Genomic DNA, 18,736 nt, shown 5'->3' with positions numbered 1-18,736 from the left:
ATGCAGAGCACTAGGCATTCGACAGCTTACTGATAAGATGATTATCTTGGACAACTGATGGACTTTTAGCTTCTCTTTGTCTAGAGACTGAGACCTGAAGCCCAGGATGGTGTTCTTTGGCCTTGGCTGTACAGAAGGTTAGGGAGGAAGGCCTCTGTCCTATTCTTTGTCAGCATCTCCTTTTTTTCTTTCTGTTCACAGTAATATTTTCCTTGGGAGGCCAGGCTTTTTTTGCTCCTGAAAAAAAATCCTTCATCAGCTCTTCGTACTTCTGTTCTGTCACAGATACTGTCCACAAATACCATTCTCTAAATGGCCGGCTGCTGTGTGATGCTGATCCCCCACCATGTGCTCCATGCTGTTAGAAACAGAGACAACAGACTTGTACACAATTTTGCCATTAGGTGCAGGTAGGATAATGGGGTGCAATGAGATATCACACATTACAAATCCAAATTTTATAAGTGCCCATGCTTCTCCCTAGGAAGCACAATGATGATTTTCTCAAACACAAATATGACTCTTCTGTTGGTAGAGAGAGGTGGCACTTGCTGAGAACTGACGGCTCTTCTTTAAGTGTTAGTGCAGAGGTAATCACAGCCTGCAATCTTTAATTGTGAAGCCCACCTAGAGCCAGGGCTGTCTCATACCCAAGGAGCAAGCAGTTATCAAAGGAATTAACACTGTGGATACACAGAAATCACCTCGGGCTGCATTAAGAAACTTGTCTACAGTTAGGTTATTTCTTTTCTTTTTTAAAGAACTGAAATATAGTTGATGATGACTAGGTTATTTTTGATGAACCAATACTTGATGATTTTCACCAAAGAGGCACCAGGCCTAACATCCTTCACGAATACATAGGGAAATTCTCTGCAGAGTTCTTGATGTAGACAAGTTAATTCTATTTGCTTTTTTTCAGGTCATGCAGGAAGGTTTAGTAAACGCAGAGTCTCACTTGGAGGCCACGTCTGCACAAGGATATATTCCAGACCTGGATTGCCGAAGTGTTGAGCTGAAGATGAAAACTGAGAACTGAGGTACGACTAGAATCATGGTCCAGCCTAGCACCAATGCTAGACAAGTTGCATGGTAACTATGCAATGTACTCAATGCATACAGTGGAGTCCAATGAAGTGGTCCAAGGATTAAATGATGAAAATTCAGGCAGAAATCTGATCCAGAGCAGGGATCCCTGATGCAGAATTCTGTGCTTGGCTGGGCCAATACTGTCAGAACCACATTCTGACAGCTGGAGTCATTAGGAAGGCATATTACTGAACCGAGAGCAAAGCCAGCAGAACCGTGGCTTACAGAGACATTTGAAGAGGTGATAATCCTGTGAAAATTCCCAAAGATACTGAGGTGTTTTGACACTCAAGGTTAAAGTCCAGCAAAACAAGATGTTACAAAGGTCCTGCCAACATGCTTAAAAACAGTTCTCTTATTAAAAGTAGCAACACTGAAGACACAGAGTTACAACTTAAGAGAAATGTTTGCTATAGGTAGTGGGTTTTTTCCTGTGAATCATGCATTTCCTTATGCCTGGGGGCACATAAAATGATTAGGGTTGCCAAATGAAGGCAGTTGGATTGTTGTCAACATACTGGTTCGCTTGGAATTATCTCAAGGTTCTGACTGGAAGCATGCACCCAAAAACAGTGCTATCCAGTGTTCACCCTCAGAGAAATGATTAGCCCCTTCCAGACTAACCACACACCTTGCCTACTTACTGTATTTTATTTCTACGCTATTGATATATCTTAAGAGATATAATATAATACGTGATCAGGGCAATGATCAAAATGTTAGTGTTCTATTCTGAATACAATGTTCAATTTATCTGGCTTTAAGGTTTGAAATTTTTTATTTTTATTAAATGTAAAAAAAACCTGGGACTCCGCTTAGATTTTTAGATGGGGCCCAGAAAAGATTTTACTAAATGTGAACATCCCTCCTCCCTGAACCTTACTAAGCATGACTATATGAAACTTAATCATGGTAAACAACACGTTGAGGAATCCACTTAGGGACTATCGCCACGGAAGACTGATTCTTAACAGAATTTGAATTAGCCTAGCTGTCCCTCCAATTGATTGTAAATAAAGCGGGAAGCCATAGCCCTATCCACATCCCAAACAACCTCATTTTAGAATTTATTTCTGAGGAAGATGATATATTAAAAGGTATATAAAAGTAATGTGTATTTATATTTGTAAATCTGGTAAGGAGAACATTTTAAAAGGCCTATGTTTTTCCTTGGGGGGGGGTATTAAAAGAAGAAAAAAAGCATAAAAATATTTCTTCTACTACAGATGAAATTATGGAGTGGCATTTTAGGTTGGGATGAAATTAATCTTTTAAATTGAATGCAATTTAAAATATAAATTGCCCTGGCAATGGCTATATTGGATTCCAACGAGGTGAGCTGGTTATTTCCCCTACATTGCCAATGCAGGTTAAATACCTACAATCAACAGGAAATGTTAAAAACATCTGGTTAGGTATACTGTTAATGGAATGACGTAAAATATTCTTCTCAATCCATAGCACAAATGGGAACTACTCTGTATTCTGAGATGTGCACCCCCCCCTTTTTTGCCTGTGGAAACACATCAACATTACCTAGAGCTCATAAGCATCAATGGGGACAACAGAAAGGAGGAGGATTTTCCTAGTGGAGTGTTTTATAGTGACCATTCCACACTCCTGGTAAGCTACCTACTTCAGAAACACACACATTGGAGCTCCTCAGAAATTAGATATACACCATATCTCCTTTCAAGTCATTTAGCAACCACAACTTCCAGTGGAGCCCCATATTTCTGACCAATAGATGCAAACTCTTAGCCACCTGTATTCCATGTTTACTGGGGCAACAAGGAGCAACACAGAAGGGACTGCCCAACATCTGCAGCATGGTTAGATGCAGCACAATGGAAGCAGACATTATTACATGGATTTGCTGAAGTTCTACAGGATTCGTTTATGTTCTTTAGCATACTCACACACACACACACAAAATGAATCAATACAGTATTTACCTGCAAGCTGCAGGTGTTAGTTATGGTGTTGGAGAGAACAAACAGAATACCAATGTATATGCCCATTTCTGCAGTGAAACCAATGGATGACCAGGGTATCCACCTAACAGCTGTGGTGTAGCTATAGTTGTGGTGTCAGACTCAACTCCTCTGTGTAGGCAGAGTGCTCAAAGAATCTAACTGAAATCAGCAGCGTTACTTTGCTTCTAGGGTCTGCTTGAACTCTGCAGAACAGACACGTGTAATTTAATCCTGGTAGCTTAGAAAATATCCTCACATCCAAGTGGGGGCATATATACCAAACACACAGCAGTCATTCCTTCCTATAAGTAGGTAACAAACTATAGGTGTTTTTGTTCCAAAGAAGGACAGCTGTATGTTATGTGTAAATGCCCAGCTAGCTGGGTATATCCCTAAGTGACCTGTGGAGCTACCAGTACAGACTAGGATTCATTGTACTCAGCAGTGTTCAGTTTATCATATGAAATGTAGTTTACTGTGGTATATAGTTTAGGTACATAGTTTACTGCAGAAAACTGGCGTTTTACTTACAGGAAAAGGCAAAACCCATACTGAATATCCACTTGGGCCATGACGAGACACCAGATATGAGATATATATGTCTGCATTTCACACAAAACCGCACACAGTACATCCACTTGTGTGCTGTTTACGGAGCCACACAGTTTGAATGCAATATTCTCATCTTTGGTATAAATGGTAACGTTAATAAGGCTCTTCTTTAAGAGAAGGGACCAATTTAATGCACATCTTGAGGATACAGATCAGGACTACCTCTTTTGTAAATAGTGGAAGAACATCTGGGGAAATGCCTTTTATTTCCAGGAAAGCTAAGAAAAAGGGAGACTTCTGAGAGGTGGGGTGTTTTTGCCCTTTTTATTTCCCCTCGATAGGTAACCCAAGCATGCGAGCACACAGGGGATCTGCAGCACAGGCACAGTAGCAATCTCTCAAGCAGCACTTTCTGTAAACCTGGGTTAACATCTGGACCAGCAGCCATTTGGAATGAAGAGTCGAATCTCTGCTGCCTGCTGCAGTGCAGCGCAGCGCAGCACACACCAACGACCCTCGGGCACTCCTCCTGCTGTGGAGGCTCCCATTGACACGTGAGCTGGGGACAGACAGAGGTTTATCCTCTTCCAATCGCCTGCAACTTATGCTGCAAGCTGAAGTTGCTGGGTTTGTCACGGAAAACACAAAGCTTCCTCTGCATCTCCTGATGTAAGTTTTAGAAAAGCAGCAATGCCCTTCACACAAGGTTCATGTTCTTATTGTTTGCTTGAGCGTTTCTGATTTGTTGGGGGGAAGAAAAGACCCTTGATGTACGAAGTTGGGCTTAACTCCCCAGAGCCCAACTCTCCCAAGGTAACTCACTGCTTCAGGGTACTTTACCTTCGTGTGGGGCTGGGTCTTGATGGAGCCGTATTCATATTTCTTCTTTCCGCTGCCTTATTAATATCTGAAAAGAATAATCAACCCATCTGTTCAATGCTACGGAATAAAAACAAGATCATCAGCACATTTCAAACGAAAGCAACAACAAAAAAACGACAATGACCACCAGATGGTGTAAGAAAATCCATTCAGCAGACGCAGTCACTTGGGCAATTTTTATTAAGTTTTGGCAGTACATTGTCATGGCTTCATAGGGAATGTCCCTCAGTTTTCCAGCTAACACATAATTTGTGTAAAACTGATTATGTCAATGCTTTAACACTATGCCAAGTCTAAACCTAACAACTGTCCCCTCTGAAAGGGGAAAAGGTTGTCTTCTAAACTCTTAGAGAACCAGCTGTAAGATTCTTTTTTGAGGGAAGAGAAAGGAAGAAAGAGAATTTAAAAAAAAGAAAGAGCAAAGGCAAATAGTTCCATTTTATGCTATAAAGAAGTAATGGCTGGAACCCACTTTCTTAAAACTTCGAATATTCCATGAAGCAGGGCCTCTTTTTAGTTGGCCTTGTGTTGCATTCCACTGGATAGAATCTTCCAGGATGAGATGTAGGAAAAGAAATTTATTATTTTCTAAACAAAGTATATGACATATTAACATCTATAACCCTCATAGGTAAGTACCTAAGAATAAAAACTGGCATTTGGTATAGTAAGGTGAGGTAATAAAACACTCATTGTGTAAGTTTTCATTACAGAAGCCTAGCATACACAACCAGATAAAAACAGTGGAAACTACAAACTTACAGAAAGCCAATTTGTGCAGTTAAAGCCTCCCTGCTAAAAACAAAACAAACCTGCTCTGCAAAAACTGAATAATAAAAACACCATTATGTCAGTAAGAACTGATGAAGTATCTAAAATACCAATCCATGCCCAAAGATGACACTTGACAATTTTTATATGCCTTACAGATAAATAAGTACATTAAAGATTTCATACTTTAGTAAATGGAGAAATAAAACTGCTTTCTGCTGCAGTGTAATTTTATTCCCCTTGTTCCATATTAAGCAGTTAACCGTGTATCTAATGACATTAAATGATATTAAGCACTCACATAGAGTGCTTTAAAACAGTAATTATGTGTCTGAAAAATTCTAACCAGAATCTTATCGTGTGAAAGACCACAGTAATAACAAAACTTAAGAGGTCTTGTATAGCCTTTACCCTGCTATATTGTCAACTTTTGAGTTCCTGTTCAAGTGACAATGATCTTCAATTCCATTTTAAGTCAAAGTCCATTATCTTTAGGAGAATGGCTTTTGACCAAACTGAAGGTAACAAAATACTTCTCTAAAGGACTTGGCCAGTAATACCTGACCATGGGTTTGGTACTGCATGTCACAAGTTACAACCCTTAAAGTTCACTAAGGCCTGAATTACATGTTGTATAATGACAGGTCTTACAGGGAGTATCTAGTTCCTTTTATATATAATTGTGAACAGTATCAGTTCAGGTTTAGAAGGGCCTACTGACCTAGTCTGCTCACTTACTTTGTACTGCTTTCTAATATACGGTGACTATGATTCAGAGACAAATGTAATGTCTTTATTTAAGTAGTTTTCAAAGTATCTCTGGAATACATGGGGAGTGGTGTTGGTCGTGTGCAGATTCTTTTCAACAGGTACCATAGGGACTTCCCTAGTGGCGCCGTGGATAAGACTGCACTCCCGAAGCAAGAGGCCTAGGTTCAATCTCTAGCCAGGGAACTAGATCCCACATGCATGCCACAACTAAAAGTTCACATGCCACAACTAAGGAGCCCACAAGCCGCCACTAAGGAGCCTGCCTGCCGCAACTAAGACCCGGAGCAACCAAATAAATAGCTGCTTAAAAATAAATAAATAAATAGGTACCATATTTCCCAGCAGGATTCCATGTATTATTAAATGGCCTTGTGAATGAAGAAAATTCATCTAAACATTGACTTGACCTGGCAAATGTTTAGGTGACAGTATGGAACATATGGTACCACTCTACTTGGTGTCTATAAATACTATACAATTTTGCCCTCATCATATGAAAAGGACTACTACATTGTATAATTATATCCAATTCTGTGAGGGCCATTATATATAGGACTGGGGAGACCAAAGTAGTCATGTACCATACACCTTTGGAGCAAAACTGGTTCCAATTAGAATGAAGGAGGTAAATATTTTCCTTTGAAGTTGGTGAAATTTTTTTGCAATCATTTGAAAGATTAAAAAATTCAAGATTATATCTTTAAACGATTCTGATTGTAATTTGCCTCCTAGTATCTATTTTCATGGAGTAGTACAAAGAAATTATATTTGGATGGTGTGGCTTATGTTTCTTTTGCTAAAAAGAGAATTCTTAGACTGTTTTCTTAATTTTAGGAGTTAGCAAAATTTTAGCGTGGTATGTCAAGTGTTTGTTTATTCATTCCTATTTAAGAGTTCCTTAAACCTCCACCTTGAGTAAGATATGGAGAAAATGAGACCTGGAAAATTTTGATAGTCTCATTGCCATCTAAGAGGACTCACTGCTCAGGTTATGGTAGAGGTGGAGGGGTTTTCAGTGAGAGTTATGAAAAACTATCATCACCACCAATTCCCATACAAAAAAAAATCCTAACATATGTGCACACAGAACTTTCGGAAAACCTAGGAGTTCAGAAATACAGGAAGACTACAGAAGCTACCAAAAGTGGAAATAACTTCAGGGAGCTTATCATGGTACAGCAAAGATTTAAAGAATCAGAAAAAAAAAAAACCTTGCCCCATCCCAATTTTCTGTCACACAATTTGAAAACTCACCAATTGGAGGTTCATTTGAACAAGTTTCTCTCTGAAAATGCAAATACTGGGACTGGTAAGGGAGGCTTTTGTATTAATTAGTTGAATTATTTTATTTCTTAATCCTGAGATACATAATCTACACCAAGGAAACAGAAATATTAATGTAAAGGTGAAGGAAAAACAGATGGAAAGACAATTTGGGAATCTTTCTGGACATTAGGTGGGAAACAAAGTTGGAGAGAATATAATTAACAAGAGGTCAGTGGTAACTTAAGAGCCTCCAAGGAGAGGTGGAATGCGTCCTCTGCATACAAAAGGGAAGAAATGGTGCTTCTTTTCCCTCCTGCTTTATTTTATCCGGGCTAACTCAGTCTCTTAGTGTCTCTTCCACCTCAGTTTGGTTGGTAGTTCTATACTTTGGCAATTTATTAGCAATGTGAATAACATTCAAAATCACCATCACCACAAGGTACTTAACTTTCACCTGAATATCTATAATTTCCAAGGGGTGAAAACAGTTAAAAGTACTACTCAGGTAAGAATTTTTAAACAAGAAAAACAGCATCAATTGAAGGGATTTACATAAAAGGAAAAAATGGGAAAAAAATCTGGAAAACATGTTATACAGGAAGTGGCAGAGCTATTTTAAATCACAAAAGAATGGGGTAAAGAACTCCCAAAGGAAGACACAATGCCTAATCTACAATTTTATTTTAGACTAATATGCCAGACAGGGCTCACACAATGTTTCTTAGATACATTATAAATAAAAATGCATGTTTCATTCATAGTATCAGAAACTACTTTGCTCTATTTTTTTAAAAAATTTATTTACTTTTGGCTGCATTGTTGCAGCACACGGGCTTCTCATTGCAGTGTTTCTCTTGTTGCAGAGCACGGGCTCTAGGTGCGCGGGCTTCGGTAGTTGTGGCACGTGGGCTCAGCAGTTGTGGCGCACGGGCTTAGGTGCTCCACTGCATGTGGGATCTTCCCGGCCCAGGGCTCAAACCCGTGTCCCCTGCACTGGCAGGTGGATTCTTAACCACTGTGCCAACAGGGAAGCCCCATGCTCTGCTTTTTAATTGTATCACTGTAAAATAATTCTTTTCACCTTAAAACCAATTTTTGTACTTCAAAGACTATCACACTGGAAAACAGTGAGAACTACTCTAAACAAGTGCATTGTGAACCACAACATTTGACAGTACCACAACTGGTGGAAATAACACAGAAGCCTACACGATTTCTTTTCTCTTCTTCTTCTTTTTTTTTTTGGCTGCGCTGCAGGGCTTGCAGGATCTTAGTTCCCTGACTAGGGATCGAACCCAGGCCCCCTGCAGTGGAAGCACAGAGTCCTAACCACTGGACCGCCAGGGAATTCACTACAATTTCAATAAGTGATTACAAATGAAATAAAGCTTGCCAAAAGGTCTAGTTGAAAAACAACCAACAATCAGGAATTATTAAATTGGAGATACATGATGACAAAGATGATGCTACTTGGAAAACCATACTGATGAGACAGTGGAGATCACACAGTAACTCCTAAAACTGGGAAGGGAAAGGACAGGACTTCTCATTGAAACTATATTTATGAAGATGACTTTGATGATATATTGTAACATCAGCGATATTATAATGACTTATACTGTAAAGAGTCAGGGATAAGAGAATGACCTGCTTGCTGTTCCTAAATCAATCCTTTAAGCTCACTTTGAAAACTACACATTCCCTCATATTTGATTATCTCCTTCAATTTCTAATTAAAATAATTATTATGTCCTTAATGGTATTAGAATATTATTCCAGGGAACAGGAATGGGGGAAAGAGTCTGTATAAGAACATTATGTGCATTATCTCATGCAATCCTTTCTACAACTCTTGGAGTTAAGTACTGTTATGATCTCTATTTTGTGAGTGAGGAAATTTGACGTTTAGAGAAATTAAGTGACTTAGCTGAGGTCATAAGATGATCAAAAGGCAGAGCTAGAACTCAAAACCAGGTGTGTCTGACACTAAAGTGCTTAAACATGTTATGCTGACTCCAAACGGGAGTAGAAAGACCTGATTTCCATTCTGAATACTGGCGAGGACTCCCTGATCAAATGCTGATGGAATCTGGAAAAGGCACAGTCTATGCTGGTCACTGCAATGTGTAAGTGCCCCAGACACTCAATAGGATAGGACCTGCTTGTTCAATTACAACTTCAATTTCTATCGCCTCAAACCACAATGTTTCTGGCTTTTGCTACTGACATTCTATTCACTTCAACCCCTCAGACAAAAATTCTCTGTCAACATTTAATTTTCAGCCCTTTTGACTTCTTTTGAGAAAAGAACACTTGGCTGGGATCAGCAAATCTGAGTTCTAGTCCTACTTTGGGGGGGTGGGGGTGGATTTAGTTAAGTCACTTAATTTCTCTGAACCTGATAAAGTGGATATTCTACCTGTATTAGTTATATTGATTCAAGATCATCAGCTAAGAGAAAAAGCTCACTAATTTGGACTGACAAAGGTTGAGCTAATCTAAACTACTAAAAAAGTTGTACCTACAAAAAATTCAAAATACAGGTGTATTTAAAACAGGTAAAATTTTAGTAATCTGGACAAGTAGAGATCCTAAGAGAACTAAATTAATGAACTTAAAAAGTACAGTACATCAGGGCTTCCCTGGTGGCGCAGTGGTTGAGAGTCCGCCTGCCGATGCATGGGACACGGGCTCGTGCCCCGGTCCGGGAAGATCCCACATGCCGCGGAGCGGCTGGGCCCGTGAGCCATGGCCGCTGAGCCTGCGCGTCCAGAGCCTGTGTTCCGCAACGGGAGAGGCCACAACAGTGAGAGGCCCGCGTACCACAAAAAAAAAAAGTACAGTACATCAAATGCTTCTATACATACCACGTGTCACACTCTATACTAGGTCTTAAGACATACGGAAACAACAAGGCTAAAGTCTCTGCCTTAAAGGAATTCACTGCTTAATAAAGGAGAGAGGCACATGTATATATATAATAACAATATAATTTAAAGTGGGATTGTGCCAGAGATAATGAAGGCCTAACTATGTGTATGTGTGTGGCAGGGCAGAGAGAAGACTGGGAGGAACAGGGGGCAAGGGAGAGGTGGGAAGGCCTAAAAGTAACATTTAAACTGAGTCCTGAAGAATGAGCAGAAGTTTACCAGAAAGAGAGATGTCAGTGCAGCACAGGCAAAGAGAAAGGAGTGGTGTGAAGGACATAAGTTAGAAATACCGTAGGAGTTTAACGTAAGGGCTGGGAGGATAGGAGCAGGAAAAGAGAGGAATAACAGATGCAAGCCAGAGTAGACTAGATAACAAAAATCTTTGCCATGGCAAAGGAAGAAATTGGTGGCAAGAGGGACTGTTAGGAGGCTATGAACTGAACTACCATAAACAGAGTTTCAGTGAAGCCAAATTAATGAAGGTTTACTGTATGTATATTCAAAAAAAAATAATGTATTTAAACCTCAGACATTCAAAATACTGTCCATTATAATAATGTCCTTCAGGGAGCATTGGTTTGACACTGAAAGGACCATGTGGGAGAAAAATATTTAAAACGTTATGATTTTACCTTCAGTAAAGGGATATAAAATGAACTGATGGCCAGAGGAATCAGTATTTTTTTTTTTTTTTTTTTTTTTTGCGGTACGCGGGCCTCTCACCGCCGTGGCCTCTCCCGTTGCGGAGCACAGGCTCCGGATGCACAGGCTCAGCGGCCATGGCCCACGAGCCCAGCCACTCCGCGGTACGTGGGATCTTCCCGGACCGGGGCACGAACCCGCGTCCCCTGCATCGGCAGGCGGACTCCCAACCACTGCGCCACCAGGGAAGCCCAGGAATCAGTATTTAATAGCAACAATCCACTGATTAGGAAGAAACAAACAACAAACCACTCTTCCTGATTTTTTTCTAATATCGTAAAAAAAAAAACCTAATTGTGATAAAAAACACACCATATACATTTATCATCTTAACCATTTTTAAGTGTATGGTTCAGCAGTGTTATGCATATTCACACTGTTGTGCAACAGGTCTCCAGAACTTTTTCACCTTGCAAAACTCTCTTATACCCATTAAACAACTCCTCACCCTCTCCCTCCATTTATATATATATTCTTTTCATTCTCCACATCACATTTCTTTAATGGCGATACATCAGTGCCACCTGAGAAGATGTTTAAAAATCAGATTCCTAGACCCCTTCTCAAACTTTTAGAATCTGAGGATGAAGCCTAGGAATCTGCATTTTTAAACAAGTTTCTCAGGTGATTCTTGGCAGGTATTTGGGAACTACAGTACTACTCTATTATCTATTTATCCCTGTAGTTTATGCATAACATATAATTAGGTTTTCCATTTAGAAACCCTTCTAAACTCCTGTGTTCAAGGGGAAATAGCTCATAAACATGTTACAAAGAACATTTCACAATGGCTAAAATCTGTAAAAGTCCAATCCCTGAAAACAGTATAGAAAGTATAATCACACAGCAACCTCCAAAGGAAATGGGATCAACCCAAGTTTCTATAGTGCTAAAGGTAATAATTATAATAATCCAATTATAAGGTCAGTGCCCCCTCCCCCCACAAGGAGTGTGCAGTCCATCACTTCCCCCCTTCAATTTCATCTGATCATTTAAAAAGTATCCTGAAAATTTAAGCTTCTTTTTCCAATCCTGTAGTTATAAACTGGCAGGAAAAATATTAACCACCAAGCCTGCCACTTTTTAATAGCATGTTATCCACTTCTTTGGCTAAAAATGGTCAAACTATCCATTAAAGTTCTCTCTAAATTCTGCAAACTAGAGCTGTCAGTATAGTTTTGCTGGCAGGGGCTAGAACTTCTGAGGCATTTTGTTTTCATATCTAAATGCAACAAAGAGAAAAAGGGACACATACATATAATTTCACATTCACACTATTACAAGCAAAGTGAAGCAAATCTAATTAAGCAGACCATGCAATCTTGGTAGGTCTGCTTTCTTCTCAATAGGTGAAAGCATCTGACTGATGTGAATGGAAGGGATTAAACTATTGAAAACTCCAGACATTATAACTATTCTTCTTAACTTTACTTCAAACTATGAAGCCAAAAAACATTTTATAGTTAAAATTAACGTCTCTCTTAAAACAAATGCATTAACGGAAACTCAACCATAAACCAGAGCTGTCAATTCCCATTAGTAATCTTCTACAAATAGATCAGTACTAGAACCTGCTTCAACCTTCCATTTCCAGTGAAAGCTCATTTTCTAAAGTCCTAAATCGGGGGTTCTCAAAACTTTAATGTACATAAAAACTGCATGGGTGGCTTCTGAAAGGCAGATTCTCTAGCTTCCTCTTCCAAAGATCGGTTAAGTTAGGAGTTGGGGTAGGGAGCTGCACCCAAGAATCTGTATTTCCAAAAAGCTGTTCTAGTGACTATGATGCTGTCCTAATGTAAGTTTACCAAAGGCTGCAAAAAAGTTCAATTATATATTTATAACTCTAAGTTGTAAAGTTGAGTGAAAGTCATGTTTTTCCTATTTTTTCTTTTGGATATCAAAAGTAATTTCTGAATAGAGATTAAAAATAAATTTCTTGTATCATCTCTGACCCTAAATACTTGTTATTATTATCTCAATCTCCAACTGCATGATTAAGTATGCAACTTAAAGCCAAAGTACTTATAATTCAAAGTTCTTCAAAGCTTGCCCACTAGCTGCAGAATCAACTTAACCTTCAGTAATTTAATCATTCCAGATCCAAACCAGGGGACCACTCAAGATATTTTTTAGAACTAAAGTTATAAGACACTCTGCTTTATAACTGTTCACTAATGCAACTTAAGTTCCCCTGCTCTTTGCCTAAAGTTGTTGGTCTTTGCATAGGTCAACAATAATGTTGTTTTGAACATGAAATAAACGGAAAAGAGTCTTATGGTCTGGAAAAGTTCTGGTTCTTTGAGGGGAATTATTTTCTTAACATAAAAGTAACTGGTCCAGTTGACCTATTATCTTTTATTTTTTAGTGACAGGATAAAGAATGAAAACGACTATCCCTATAAACACTCGTATCTGGTGGTAATAAAACCACCATTTAAAAAGCAGCAGGCATGCTGGTATTATATATTTAGCTGTCAGTACAGTTCACATTTCCTTAATGTGCTTCTGCTTCAGCCAGTGGCCTTACCCTGATCCTTTCCTTAATGCCTCTCATAAATGAGAATTACACAGAGGGTAATTTTCTGTTGGTCACTGCTCTTTTAACTTCCTGATAGTTTACTTCAAGTAACTGAATAGTCTGGACAATGTGTACGCTGTTCACAGTACAAATCTTTTGGCACAAAAAGGCTGATAGAGTTTTAAAAGTATTTGTCTTAAAGACATATGGTAGTCATTAGTTAACGGCAAGGTACAGCGAGCAAACCAAGAACAGAAGAAAGAGTGGTCAGTTTGGGGGAACACTACTACCACAGGATGTTCATGGGAGGAGAGCAAGAGAAAGCCATCACAATGCCTTCCTCTCCTGGACATCTATATTGCACATGTTTAGTATATTAAAGCCTCTAAGAAGTTTTGGAGTAAGAACAATGCTTTACGTCAACATTTCCCAATTTTACTCGACCACAAAACCTTTTACCTTCAATAATTTCTTGAATATGTTCTACTGATATGTTATTTGGGCAAGAAATATAACCTCTCTGAGCCACGGTTTCCTCATATGCAAAAAAGATATAACAATAAGACTGGTCTACCTATCTCACAAGAGGACTGGCAGGAGAAAATGAGTTGGTATTTGTAAACCTGCTTTGTGAACCATAAGCACTGTGTGTTATTATTACCACCAAGAGTAATAGCGAGTGTAGGAATAGATGTTTCATTCCTAGTGTGGAGAGTCAAAACCAAAGAAAAAATGTAAACAGAACAGAATAAAATATTAAATATACTTCCTCCCAAGGTTTTCCATTCTTAAAAGCACAAATGAACTCCAACAATTTGCACAAAAATAATAAGCTGTACAAAGGCACTGCCATCTGCAGGCCATACAGAATGAATGCTTGCAATGGTTATTTAAAATGAAGTTTCAAACCATCAGGTGCTCTTTCTCATCAGACTTCTAAAGCGTTTCCAAAAAATGTTTATTCTTAGCCTTTGAGCACTGGTAGATGAGGCTCCATTTGCTGAAGTTCTGAAACTGACTGGAGTAAAATAAAATTCTCACGTCTTCTCCACACAGGACTGATGCTTAGAAATGTGAAGAAAATTACCTTAGATTTCTGTAAATTCTACACTGTGCTCATACAAAGTAATCGCAAGGAATACGGATTTTTTACACAGCCTTTGAGGGAAAGAACCCTTGAATGGCCTATGCTGACTTTTCTCTCAGTGAGTTAAAGTCAATCTACCCTCTCACACACAAAAACAGAGCTTATGAACAGACTGCAAATAGGAACAGACAGTTAACTAATGAATAAGTTAATTCACCAATGCCTCCTTCAAAGTATGGCGTTCAGAGGCGTGTGCCACTGAACAACCTGCGCCTAGAAAGATTCCTTCCACTGGGCCTTTTCCAGCACAGCCTACAAGGAAAATCACTGTCTCTATGTTTTAGGTTGAAAGCCTGTCAGAGGTTTCAAAGACTATCTGGAGAGTGACAGATGAGCTCAAAGAAAGGCAAATAAATCAGAATGAAGGAAGAAACTGATGTCGACATATAGCCAAGTGATCTCCAATATTCAGAGCGCAAAGCTTGGGCTTTACTGTTTTGGAAAAGTCAACACCAAAGTTAGTTTTCACACCCAGACTGACTCATACAGAAAACATTAAACCTAGAGTTGTCAAGAACAAATCCATCGGCGTTTGCAGAAACATCTTTTTTGAACTGTCCGGTAGCTACCACACCACAATGCTACAAGAAAACCCAGGAGGCACACCCGGTGCCCTTGAGCGCACAGAGAACCGTTTACAACGAGAAAGCTTACAACATTATTATCCCCGAAGACCCTGGGGCATTTTCATGGAATCTGCTATGCCTCAGGGAACAATTCTGTGCACAGAGCTAAACGCAGAAGGACCACAATTAACCCCATACTCCTAGCGCAGCGTTTCCCAAAGCGTGGAACGCAGAATAATTTCAGGAGGAATCAGGACGCACTGTTTATTTTAATATATAAGTATTTATTTCTTTATGAGCATTAGAAAAATAACTGGCTTTCCATCATACGCTTCGTGATTTACGTTTCCACCTTAAACAAATATATTTTAAAAGGAGAAAAAAAAGTCAGTTTAAAGAAGAAAAAAGTAACATTTGGTAAATAAACAGCAGTACAATGGGTACACCGACATAAAAGTGCAACGCGAGAGACTGAAACAGGGGAAACGCCGTTCTAAAAAAGGCCCCCGGCGGGTCTTCCGGGTGCGGAAAGGGCCCGGGGTCCAGAGAAACAGAGCCAGCCGGTTGGGACGCTGGCTCGGTTGCTAGTTGCCAGGGTAAACGCGGGCCCGGTTGCTTTCCCCGTTTTCTGGGCCCGGGTCCGCGTTATAAAACGGGTGTGTGGAAAGAGAGTGTCACATAACAACGAGACGCCTCGAGGATGCGGTCAAGGGGCCGCGAGGAGGGCGGCGGCGATGGGGGACAGAGCGTTCGGTTCGCCGCCCGGCGCCGTGCGCCCAGCGGAACGCGCCCGGTGAGGCCGGCCACCTCGTTCCAGGTTCGAATCCCGACTGCGCCACCGACTCGCCGAGAACCCGCAAGCGAGCGACTTCACGTTTCGAGAAGGGTGCGCGAGGTGTGCAGCCCTAGCCTACAGAGGAGCCCGGAGAACTATTATCGGCGGGTCGCGCACAGACTGGAGGAGGCAATGCGGCGCCGCCCGCCCGGAGCCCACCTCCGGCCGCTCCGACTGGCCGGGCCTGTGCCGACGGGAACCAGAGAAGGCCGCGCCCCGCACCGGGCATGCGCAGCCCCGCGCGCACCCGGAGAGGAGGCGAGGCCGCGGCCGCGCGTCGAGCGGGCCCTCCCGCCTCAGCCTCCCCATCCGGCCCCGGCCCCCCTCAACCGCCTGCCCGTCAGCCCCACGCCTCGGCGGACGGCCACCGCTTCCCGGCACTCACCGCTACCAGCGCGGCGGGCTCCCGGCCGCTTCTTCGCCTTAGGCCCGCCGCTGCCGCCTCCGCCTCAGCCCACCTGCCCGCCGTAGGACAAAGGCGCCACCAACCGACCGGCGCGGGCACGAGGCAATGGCGGCCGGGGCGGAGAGTGGGGGCAGAGGGCGCGCACGCAGCGGCAGGCGCGGCAATGTCGCAAGAGCGCGCAGGTTTGCGGCAGGGCTGAGTTGGAGCGTCGATCTCCTTAGCAATGAGGGCGTGGAAGTGGCTCGGGCGGCGGTTGAGAACGCGAGGGGTTGCCTAGTAACGGCGTCCCCGGCTGAGGATGGGTCCCAGGCCTGGTCCCCTCCCCCTAAAGGGCTTCGCCTTTCTTCTGATGTTCAGAGTACTTTCTTTCCTCTCTAACTGTGGAAATAGATCATTTAAATCCTAGAATACCTTGATTTCGTTTTCCATAAAACTCAACACCTATAGATGTGTGTATTGGAGACTAGTATATATATTCCCGTAATCTGCGGATCACAAGGAACAAAGAGAGCAGAGAGGTAGAGAAAATGTTTTATTTAAATTTACATTTAAAGAGGCTGTGTGTCCTATTAGTTTCACTAACAAGAGGCAAAAGGGTTCTGGTGATATAGTCACAGATTCTTTTTGAATTATTTATTTATTTCTGGAATATTCATTCAGTGTCAAAAAGAAATTTCCCAGAATGTAGTTGTTGACCGTGAAGCATGTAAAATGTTGTATTATTCATTTAACCTGTAGAATATATTTGTCACAGGGAATAGAATTTGCTCACACAATTGTAAATACACTCTATTAATCACACAGATGGCTATGTGAATCAGGTAGGCTTTTTTATTAGTTAGGAAATGCCCCAGACCCCATGGGGTCTAGTTTTTCTCCTTGTGAATAGTTCATGCAAAGTAAAAATGGTGGCTGTGAAATTTGAACACTATGGGAAATCAGATTTCTTTGACACCAACTCATATGCTCCCTCCTTCACTAATTTATTCACTGAATGTTTATTATACACCTATTAGGTGGCCCTATGATTTATTATACACCTACTTGCTAGGCACTATCATAAGCAAAGGCAGACCCATCCCTGCTATCTTGGAGATACTGTGCAGTGGAGAGATAGAATTAGGCAAATAATCACACTTGTGTACAAACAAAAATAACTGAAGGAAAGAAATGGGGATCCACTCTTTTGTCTAGTCTTTCTCCTTGTGAAAAGTACAGGGTGTGTCTGATGCCTTTGGCATCATCTTTGGCCTTCAGATCCTTCCCATAATTCATCATGGCACCTGGGAAAGTGGAAGCTGTGTGGTTTTTTCCCACCTCCACTGAGAGGTTCTGAAGGCAGATAGGGACTTCTACTCCCAGGAATTTCCCCTTTATCCCAGGTTGTTCACTCACTCTAGGTGAGAAGGCTCAGGATTTTGTGGATTCACCTGCTTTCCTGATATCCTTTCCTGGGTCAGGTTAAAAACCACACTGACTCAGTTTAGAATCTTCTGTTTCTTTCCTTGATTACCCCTGTTTGATGTTTATGCCATAAAGTTGTACCCTTTTCTTTTTTAAAAAAAATTATTTATTTATTTTTGGCCGCACTGGGTCTTTGTTGCTGCTCGCAGGCTTTCTCTAGTTGCGGTGAGCGGGAGCTACTCTTCTTTGCGGTGTACGGGCTTCTCATTGGGGTGGCTTCTCGTTGAGGAGCACGGGCTTCAGTAGTCGTGGCACGCAGGCTTAGTTGCTCCACAGCATGTGGGGTCTACCTGGAGCAGGGCTCGAACCTGTGTCCCCTGCATTGGCAGGCGGATTCTTAACCACTGCCAGGAAAGTCCAAATTGTACCCTTTTCATTGTTTGGTTGAATTCACTTAATTTTGGGGGGTATCCTTTAACTTAATTTTTTATTATTACTTTTTGGTTAGATACACAAGGACAGAGATTCTGTGACTCCACTGCATCTTGCTATCTTTACCCACCCAGAAGTTTCACATTATCTCATTTACTCTTCACAACAACTCTATGTTGTATGTATAGACACTATATATTTTTAAAATTTTATTTTTATTTCTGGGTTCTCTGTTCTGATACTATATAATTTAAATTTAAAAATTCCTTAACATTTCAAACATACGTTAAACTACATAAAATAATATAACGCATACCTTTCTACTCACTACTAAGATTCTCCTTCCATTTCCTTCCCCTCTCTTCTAGAGATAATCACTCTCTATACATTTTCAGGTATATTTTGTATTTTTATTATAAATTTAAAAAAATATATATCCATAATCTGTATGCTATTGTTTACTATGTTTAGAGATATATTATGTATCTT

General features: G+C 40.8%; 1 protein-coding gene across 4 annotated transcripts in view; it reads right to left on the bottom strand.

Annotated features, from left to right (window-relative positions):
* The window catches only part of NCOA5 (nuclear receptor coactivator 5), a 30,656-nt gene extending 14,066 nt beyond the window's left edge, over nt 1-16,590 (bottom strand). Inside the window, exons 1-2 of one of the 4 annotated variants that reach the window (XM_059037782.2) lie at nt 16,391-16,590; nt 4,458-4,524 (exon numbers count right to left, since the gene is read on the bottom strand). In XM_059037782.2, coding sequence (XP_058893765.1) covers nt 4,458-4,495 — 38 coding nt within the window. In that variant the 5' untranslated portion in view covers nt 4,496-4,524; nt 16,391-16,590. The remainder of the gene's footprint in view (nt 1-4,457; nt 4,525-16,390) is intronic. The other 3 variants (XM_059037786.2, XM_059037783.2, XM_067013272.1) reach the window with 3 other exon arrangements.
* Between the last annotated feature and the right edge of the window lie 2,146 nt (nt 16,591-18,736).

The sequence above is a fragment of the Kogia breviceps genome, chromosome 14, assembly GCF_026419965.1.
Source record: "Kogia breviceps isolate mKogBre1 chromosome 14, mKogBre1 haplotype 1, whole genome shotgun sequence".
NCBI classification, from domain to species: Eukaryota; Metazoa; Chordata; class Mammalia; order Artiodactyla; family Physeteridae; genus Kogia; species Kogia breviceps.
Note: the sequence above shows the minus strand (reverse complement) of the source record. Positions and strands in the feature narration are given on the sequence as shown.